The sequence below is a fragment of the Phoxinus phoxinus genome (genome assembly GCF_949152265.1).
Source record: "Phoxinus phoxinus genome assembly, chromosome: 11".
NCBI classification, from domain to species: Eukaryota; Metazoa; Chordata; class Actinopteri; order Cypriniformes; family Leuciscidae; genus Phoxinus; species Phoxinus phoxinus.
This window is the reverse complement of record NC_136886.1, coordinates 3,347,283-3,356,726: the sequence shown is the minus strand read 5'-3', so window position 1 is coordinate 3,356,726 and position 9,444 is coordinate 3,347,283. Positions and strand designations below refer to the sequence as shown.

Genomic DNA, 9,444 nt, shown 5'->3' with positions numbered 1-9,444 from the left:
CTTTAACATTTAAACTACGATGACATTATTAAGAAGTAAGAACCCGTCTAAAGAACACAAATATATATTTATTTTTCAATACACTCTTAAAAATAAAGTTCTTTATGTTTCAAGTTTTTATAAGCTTTGATTATGCAGCTGGTGAACAGCGCCCTCTAGCGGCTGGTAAGAGTATGACCATCAGTTTCATTCCCAGTGGCCTGTTGGTTTTACTGCTGGTCAGGCCGCAGACTTTATATTTCCTCATACCATTAAAAAAGAAAACATACACGATTAAATGAGATTCTAAAATATGTCGCCGCCATCTTGCCACGACGAAAGTGACTGAAACCCACCAGACAGACGTCGTGGACACGACTTCCCAACTCGTAAATACGAAGTTTCCAGGACGACTTGAACGATCACCAACTCTGTACTGGTAAACTGAGAAATGTGCAGGTCGCTTTGGCCTTATCATTCACATACTTCTTTTTCTATTACAGACATATCATACATCCATGATAACTCCCTTTATAGAGATATAAATGTATCTCTTCATCAGGGCACTGAATTGCCAGATTATTTACTTAACATTTTATTATATTAGTCAATTCCCCCAAAACACTATCCTTACTAAACATTTGACTGTACAAACATCCACATAAAATGACAAATGTTGATAAATATCTGGAGATTACATAATTTATTTACAATTTTGACACTTTTCACATCACATGACTTTTGATTTGACATTTATTGAACACACTGACAAATGATTTTATATTTGACAAGTAGGCCTATGTATGCATTCCTATAATAATCAGCGTTGTCACCTCCTCTGTATTTCGTCCCACCCTGATTTCCTGCGAAAAGACAAAAATAAAAAAATTCTTCAACAACAGCCAAGAATGTATTATGGTCCATTTTGACTTGATGTTGACATGAATTCTCTTGTAGATACTTGCATGTTTGCAGATGTTGATTGTGATCACTTGTTGTTCACTGTGCTGCATCAAACATTTTCTTCCTTCCTTCCATTCCAGACATGGCCTCCACATTTTTCCTCCAGTCACTGACCTCCACTGTCTTTTCCTACAAAGACACACACAAATGCATCACAGAATTGGGTGAAAATAACGGTCTGAGTAACGTTGAACTCTTTGATTTCAGAGCCGGATGGACCCACAGCTCACCTTCTCTGTGTCTTCCTTCTTGACGGACTTGAGGTTTGCTCTCAGATCCATGGACACCTTGTGTTTGGAGCCCAGCAGAGAGCGCAGGATGGCGTCAGCTGAGACTCGGACTCTTCTCAGGGGGGGTCGCTTAAACTTGCCCCTCAGGTCCAGGACTTTGATGTTCAGATCTTTGATCTGCAACAGGTTTGTTTACATGTTTCATAATACGCAAGTTTCTATTGAGCATGTTCCTTTGTGAGTCTGATGTTCCGTTCTTACGTAACGCTACATTCTTAAACCGGGAACACACAACATGGCTGTCAGCCTGATAGATTATGGATGTAATTTGGTCCTGATGACTGATCTGCTCTGTTCAAGTTGGGCTCAGTCGGTGTTTACAGTTGGTGTTAAAGTCGTTTAAATCCATTTGTTATTGCCAGCATTTATTTTTAACAAGGTCTCTTTTATTTTCAAATATAACAAACAAAAGATATACAATTCACACACGAAATAGTCAAGTCTAGTTCCTGTCCATACAAACAGACAAAACAACTCCCCAGTGCCCCCACCCACAGATACTGGACCCCCAGCAAATTTCCATATTCTTGCCAGCATTTATTTGATCACCAATAAGGGCGTTTGCTATGCATAATTCATTAGCACTTTCTGTTTTACACATCATTTTCTTTTTTATATCACATTTTTTATTTAAATTTGTGTATTCATCTTGGAACTGTTTGGTTAGATTCTTAGATTTGGATTAAAAAATAAAATAATATTAAATAAGCAAAAAATTCTATAGAGAAAATGAATAGGGAAAAAAATTCCAGAACCAACGTTTAGGGCCCTATGATTTCCATGACGCTGAAAACTCAAAGGTCTACACGGCAATCCGTCAAAATAAAAGTTTGTTTTAACTTGAAGAAATTGTGACAGAAATATATTACTATTGTACTGTAGAATATACCTACATCTCAATGTAACAATAATACATTACCAACACTAATAATAATAGATTATTATTAAAACCTTATTTTTAAGGAATAATCATATGCACTTTGTTTGACCATAAATTGTTAAATTTCATATGATTCAAAGACAATTTTTATTATTGTTTTATGCCTTCATTTGATTAAAAATCTAAATACACAACAAACATTTTATAGGGCCCTATTATTGTAGAGCCCTACATTTTTTTAATGAATTCAATTTATTATATATGCTTTTTGATTATAAAAAAAAGTATTTCATAAGGCATTAAAAATGTAATTTCTTTATATATTTTTTAATAAATTTTTGTTTCAATTAATTAATTGACGTTTCAGGTCATAATTTCAATTAATTAGACATGCTTTTTTGATTGCAAAAATTGTATGTAACCATTAAAATGGAGTAAAAATAAATTACAAAAAAAAAATAGTGTGCGCTCACTGTTGTGCTCTATTAAATCATCAAATTCTAATTTAGTGAATATGTCAGCAATTTTACTTTTAACATGGGATGACAAATTATAATTAATGCTGCATGTCACGTCTGGTTAGGGGACTTCTCATTTTCCTAGCGTTGTGGACTGAGTTACTGAAGCCTATATACAGTAACAGGCTGAACGGTTACTTTACTTCTCTCGTGTTGTGAAGCACTTTAGCCTCAATGTCATAGCGCTCCTCGTCCACCACATCAACTTTAGCGTGTAGTTCCCGACACAGCTCCTAATAGAGAGAACACAGTTTATACATGACTGAAAGTAAATCTTCTAGAAGTATGGCAGTACGATGTTTCGGTGATTGTTTTAATGGTAAAATTATGGTAGTTTTATATACAGTATGATATTTATATATCTCGTGGTGCTTAAATGGTACTTTTTGGAATTCTATAGCACTCAAGAACATATTTTATTGTGGTAATTTTTCTATAATAATACCAGTCGAGTTTTGTGCGTTGTGGACATACCTGAAGCTCAGCGAAAGACATTTCTCGAGTGTGTAGCGGAGGAGCTTTCTCAGCCAGATATTTCTCCTTCTCTGCCTCTTTATCTACCAGCTCTTGCTCTAAGTCATCCTTTGCTTTAGCTACCATAAGACTCTGACAAACACATAGACATGCTCTTTAAAATGTTATATATATTAGGGGAAAATCTATTATAATAATGCACTTTCTTAATTTGTGTGTTTTTTTTAATAGCAAACAACCAAAAATGTGGTATTTTGCACAGGCAAATTCTACCGTAGTGATATTTTTTCTTCAGAAAATGCAAAAAATATTGCATACAGTTGGAACCACAATTTGTGAAGCTACAACAATTTCAGAAAATTATTCTGCAATGCAAATTTACCTTTAGCATCAGCTTGCGAGATGCAGAGATCTTGGACTTTTTCTGTCAAATTTGAAATGAGCATTGGTTATATATAGCACTCATTATATATGCTTCACTCCATATTGAATACTATCATTCATAATATCATGTGATATTGTTGCAGTGGATTAGTTAGATAACGTATTGAAAATTGGCATTCAACGATGGCTGTTCACTCTTACCTCTTGCCTGCAAAGGAATTAAAACACACAATTAGATCATAAATATCTTAATCCTCATTCATAACAAAGCTAAAAGGCATAAAGTGATGTCCAAAAGTCTAACACCCCAATGAAAATGCTTCGGTAACACTTTAAAATAAGTTTTCCTTCGTTAACAACATGAACTAACAATATACTTCTACAGCATTTAATAATCTTAGTTAATGTTAATCTCAACATTTACTAATACGTTTTCAAAATCATCTGTTAACATTAGCTAAAGCACTGTGAACTAACATGAATATGACTATTTTTATTAAATAAGTAACATTAACAAAGGTTAATGTTGTAAAAATATATTTCTCGTAGTTAGTTCATGTTAACTTATGCGTTAACTAATGAGACCTTGTTGTAATTGTTCCCAATGCTTCTATTTACATTCCTTTCGAAGTTAATAATTTTTTTTCATTACCAATTATATTATCACCATAATTTCAGTGAAAAGTATGACATGTCCATCTTATGCTTTATTAACACCATATCTTGAGCTGACATGAACAAAACCTGGTTTTTCTGTGTGAAATGACAAGAAAAATGGTATCAGTGTGACTAGTTTGCTTATTTAATTAGTGACCTAGAATCTTAAATATGCTTTGTTGATTTCATATCAGACTTTTGAACTGTGTGGTATTCACACACTCCTAATCAGCCTTCATTCATTCTGAGGCCTTAAGTTAACACAACACAGCCGCTAAATCCAGGAATAGAGCTCTTTTGTCTCGGTAAGTCGTGAAGAGATGACGAACCGCAGAAAGCAGAGACACAATATACTCACTCGGGCATCTTTACAGTGGCGATTCAACCTAGGAGATAAAAATAAAGGCATTTGTTTGTAAAGGGCAGGACCACTGGGAGGCTCTTCAGGGGCTCGAGTATCAGATCTAGACGTGCTAATCAGACCATGTTATCTCCAGCAACAGCAATCTCATGTATTTGACTCTTGAAATCTGCGCATCTAAGAGCTGCTTTTTAAAATGGATGAACTCGACACTAATTGATTGATGTGAAATTGTGCAATGCACGGCGTCTGTTCGGCGTCTGTTAACCACTTTAAAGTCCTGACAGTGGTGCGCTCACAGATGAAGTGGACCCCTAGGAAAAGAGGTGTTGGCAGATGCCTATCATGGTGTGGTTATATGGGCATGGTAACTATGCCACACAGATAACAATCCCAGCTTTCTCCAGCCCATATCCACTTGATATGCACCATAAATAGACTCGCTTCAGAGGCTTTAACCCGGCCCAAGTTTCCGCTCACTGATGTTCTCATTGTTGTCAAATTGGCCTAGTGCGCTCGAAAAACCCCCCCAAAGACATTAAATGTTGCAATAAAACGAAAAGGAGCATGTCATCATTCTTCTTGCCAAACACCAAAGGTGGTTTTAATATCATTATGCAATTTAATTAGAGGTTTTATGCATCTCAATATTAAAAAACCAAAAGTAAATCAGATTGGTAAAGTGATACATTTTAATGAAATAATCTGAGAGATAAAATTGAAGTGATCGGGGAGACATAAAAATGCTGGGTTGTCTTAACCCAACTTTGGGTCAATATGGACACACCCAGCTGTTGGGTTAAAAAAAATGTATTACATTTTTAACCCAACATTTGGGTTTGTCCATATTTGACCCAAAATAGAAGTTTAGACAACCTAGCTTTTTTTAGAGTGTATTATCCATTATAAAAGTAAATGATTAAATGCAACGTTTCTTATGCAAGATTAATATTCAGGCCCGTAGACATTGATGTCTCCCTAAAAATGTTGATCGAAATGGGTTTTTCAATGACTTTTTAAACCTTTACAATGAGGATGACACAAAAGTTGATTTTCCAAGGTAAAATCTTTTGGTTTATTCTTGACATATATTAAAGATAACATTCCTTAACATGGAAGCAAAGTGAATACACTTACCTTGAAGCTCAGATGGGCAGAGAAATGTTCTTCAAAGTGATGCTCTAGAACAATGCCTCTCTTTTTTAAGACACCCTCTTATTGTTCATCCTCGGCCTGTTACTGGGTGATATTATTAGCACACACACACACACACACACACAGCTTTTATCCAGCACTTGTGGAGCTCTGTTGTTGATAGGCCGTACGCGGCTCTTATCAGACAGCTGTGCTTCCTCACGATGCGTCGGGCCTGTCTCACAACCTCATTTAGCTTACTATAAAGAATAAAAAGCAATCTCATTAAAAGAAAATGTCCATCTTTTTAATGTGTCCACAGTAAGATCTCAACTGTTTCTCCTTGACTGTATTGTGAGAGGGAATTAAATGTAGAGTTGTGCTCAAGTCTGCGGCTTCTCAGATGTTTCTTCTGAGGAAAAAGTCAGTAAACTTTACTTCATGAGTGTCAGTTCTTGCCTTTCTTTCATCGTTTTTGCATTTATATGTTATTTTTAAGGTTTTCCAGCACAATATCTACGCATATTCAAAATCAATATACATTTACTTAAGCAAAATGATTGAAGACATTAAGTCTTGTTTTCTGAACAATTTATCAAAATTAAATGTACTTCAAAAAAACTGCCAATGGAGTAAAAAAAAGAGAAACTTATTTTGAAGGAAAATATATATATATATGTTTGATATTTATTTAGGAAATATGACAAAAATCATTTAAAGCACAAGCACATTAAATCTGCTGCTTTTCAGATGTTTCGCCTGACGTTTTAATGTAATTGCATTGGTTTTTTAAAGATATCTAAAAAATATCTCAAACTGGCCAAGAAACCAAAGTCTGCAGTCCAAACAGACATTTCTTCTACAATGATCTGCTGTTAATATTACTTGTATAGCTCCACACTTCTTACTGTGTGATGACTATTGACTCATTTATGTGTTTATCTGGAGGAGTTGTACAGAAGAAACGTCTGAAAGTAAGTCGATACTTCAATGAAACAACTGATAATTGAATTAAGCTTCTAAAAGAGCAACTGCTTCTGCAAGTTGCAGAAGATTATCTCTCATAAGTCTGTTTATCAGTAACAAACTATATAGGGATAAACTTTACTTTATGGGTATCAGTTCTTGCCTTTTATATAATAATTTTTGCATTCATATAGGAAAGGGATGACAAGTTTGTGAGATGTTAGATTGATTTGCTGTATGTTTCCTCCGTGGAGCAATGCTCTGTGTGTTTGACCCAAAGTCTGATTAAAATATTAACTGTAGACAACATTAATCTCTGTTAGAAAATGACAGGAATGTGAAGTTGCCCATACATTGGCTTAGCTAAACATAGAGCGGTTAGACAGCTGATAGCCACTCTGACCTTCGTGAGATGGCCTACTAAAAGCTATTTTGATGTCAAGAGATAAAAAATGCATCCAGACATTGCCCAACAATGCTTTTATCTGAGCTTAGGTTTTTCTAGCTTTCACCAGGTGTATGCACATAGTTTATCGACTTTCATAAATCAGGTCTTGTTGAAATCTTACGGCTGTACTTTCAAAATAAGTGTCTTGCCACATATACTTCAATTCTAACTTATAATCAGTCCATTATAATCACAATCAAGCTTGTTTTTGTCTCTGTTACCATGTTACCAAACTCTCTCTGGTGGCAGAAAACATGCTGGATTGTGTATGTGTGGATGAAGCATTGCTTTTTCTCATCTGCATGTCGATCATCATTTCCAGAACCCGCTCTAAGATAAAAAACAATAGTGTAATATGATGGTGTTGTAGTCTCTAAACAGATCTGCATTATTGCTCACTGAAGGGTCAGTCAGCGGTTAACACCGGTCCTGTTTACCGGCACCATGATCTCTGTTGGATTTGTGTCTTGGCTGATGTGGAAACCCCGGATTATAGATGCTGCATGTCAGGCGCGTTTAGAGCCGCTGGTGATATTGAATGCTGGGCGAGGATTTTGCAGCAATAAATATATATATATATTTTTTTGCTTTTTTTTTTGCGCTATAGTAATGCTAGTTCTTATGCTTTTTTCATAGTGGGTTTCAAAGTCAGTTTTTGTATAGGCAAAAATATTGAAGCATTGGCTTCATTGATCATATTTCACTTTGAATACCTTTTTTGAAACATAAAAAAATTATATATATATATATATACCGGTATATGGGTAAGTTACTCTAAAAAGGTAGATCTTCAACAGAGTTATTAGATTACTGTACTAATTACTCTCTCTAAAAAAGTATTGCATTACTTATTACAAATTACTTAATAAATCCCATATCAACCCCGACCAGTTGAACAATACAAGGATACAACTGCTCTTTTAATACTTTCAAATAAAATATAAAATTGCCTAAATTATTCTTGAAGTGACCAAAGTGTGTACAGCCTTAATGTTACATTAAAAACATACATTTTTAACAATAGATAAAAAATTTGATGTTAAATCCACTATTGTTTTATATAGAGTTGTTCTAGTCTATGCAGTATTTAATGTAATTACACCCAGAAGTAACTGTAATTAAATTACTGAAATATTAAGAGTAATCCCTGACTTTACTTTTTTAAGGGAAACGTAATTAAATTACATGCAGTAATTAATTATACATTTCGATAATCCAATTATGTAATTTTTGTTAATAATATATATAAAATGTAACAATATTTGTAAAGAATATTGTTCAAAATCATATAAAATACTTGATATGAATGTGTTTATTTAACCCAACCAGACATGTAATGATCACCAGTGAGAGATAACCATCAGAGGCTCCAACCCGGACAATCACCACACATTCACAAACTGCGTTTCCCATAATCCTTTGCCCAGACTAATCAGCCATGATCACATTCCCCTGTATGTCTTTAGCTTGTTTAGCTAACTCCATATATGCCTGGTTTTCACATTCATTCCCTGCGAAGTCTTGTTAGTTGTTTACACTTCATCTCTGAGCGTTTTCCTGGTCTTATGTCTCTTGGTTTTGGGTTTCTTGCCTGTCTCTGGATTACCTTTCTGTCTGTCTGTCTGTCTGCCTGCCTGCCTGTCTGTCTGTCTGTCTGCCTGTCTGCCTGTCTGCCTGTCTGTCTGTCTGCCTGCCTGTCTGTCTGTCTGTCTGTCTGTCTGTCTGTCTGCCTGTCTGTCTGCCTGCCTGCCTGTCTGTCTGTCTGTCTGTCTGCCTGTCTGTCTGTCAGTTTGTTTGTCTGCCTGTCTGTCTGCCTGTCTGCCTGTCTGTCTGCCTGTCTGTCTGTCTGTCTGTCTGCCTGTCTGTCTGTCTGTCTGCCTGCCTCTCTGCCTCTCTGTCTGTCTGTCTGTCTGTCTGTCTGCCTGTCTGTCTGTCTGTCTGTCAGTTTGTTTGTTTGTTTGTCTGTCTGCCTGCCTGCCTCTCTGTCTGCCTGTCTGTCTGTCTGCCTGCCTGTCTGTCTGTCTGTCTGTCTGCCTGTCTGTCTGCCTGTCTGCCTGCCTCTCTGTCTGTCTGCCTGCCTGTCTGCCTGTCTGTCTGCCTGTCTGTCTGCCTGTCTGTCTGCCTGCCTCTCTGCCTCTCTGTCTGTCTGCCTGTCTGTCTGTCTGCCTGCCTGTCTGTCTGTCTGCCTGCCTCTCTGTCTGTCTGCCTGCCTGTCTGTCTGTCTGTCTGTCTGTCTGCCTGTCTGTCTGTCTGCCTGCCTCTCTGCCTCTCTGTCTGTCTGCCTGTCTGTCTGTCTGCCTGCCTGTCTGTTTATTTGTTTGTTTGGACTGCTTACTTTGTGTTTATGAGCTCTTGCCTGTTATCTGGATTACCCTTTCAAATAAATACTT

The 9,444-nt window shown here is 36.3% G+C and overlaps 1 protein-coding gene across 3 annotated transcripts; it reads right to left on the bottom strand.

Moving 5' to 3' along the window:
• Positions 1-49: 49 nt before the first annotated feature.
• Positions 50-5,728, bottom strand: tnni1b (troponin I type 1b (skeletal, slow)). Of its 3 annotated transcripts, none has more exons than XM_079627203.1 (8): positions 5,644-5,728; positions 4,500-4,531; positions 3,487-3,528; positions 3,105-3,236; positions 2,774-2,863; positions 1,173-1,349; positions 945-1,071; positions 50-842 (listed from the first exon to the last, which is right to left on the bottom strand). In XM_079627203.1, exons 3-7 carry the CDS (start codon positions 3,493-3,495, stop codon positions 979-981), a joined length of 501 nt encoding a protein of 166 aa, XP_079483329.1. In that variant the 5' UTR covers positions 3,496-3,528; positions 4,500-4,531; positions 5,644-5,728; the 3' UTR covers positions 50-842; positions 945-978. The 3 variants fall into 3 exon arrangements, with proteins under 3 accessions (XP_079483329.1, XP_079483330.1, XP_079483328.1); XM_079627204.1 differs by having other exon boundaries at positions 941-1,071; positions 5,644-5,676; XM_079627202.1 differs by lacking the exons at positions 4,500-4,531; positions 5,644-5,728 and having other exon boundaries at positions 715-842; positions 941-1,071; positions 3,487-3,610.
• Positions 5,729-9,444: the final 3,716 nt, after the last annotated feature.

Coding starts and splice junctions, on each gene's coding strand:
- tnni1b (XM_079627203.1), bottom strand. Junction 2,864..3,104: donor TGTCTTTCGCTGAGCTTCAG/GTATGTCCACAA, acceptor TCTCTCTATTAG/GAGCTGTGTCGGGAACTACA. Junction 1,350..2,773: donor TGCTTCACAACACGAGAGAA/GTAAAGTAACCG, acceptor AACCTGTTGCAG/ATCAAAGATCTGAACATCAA.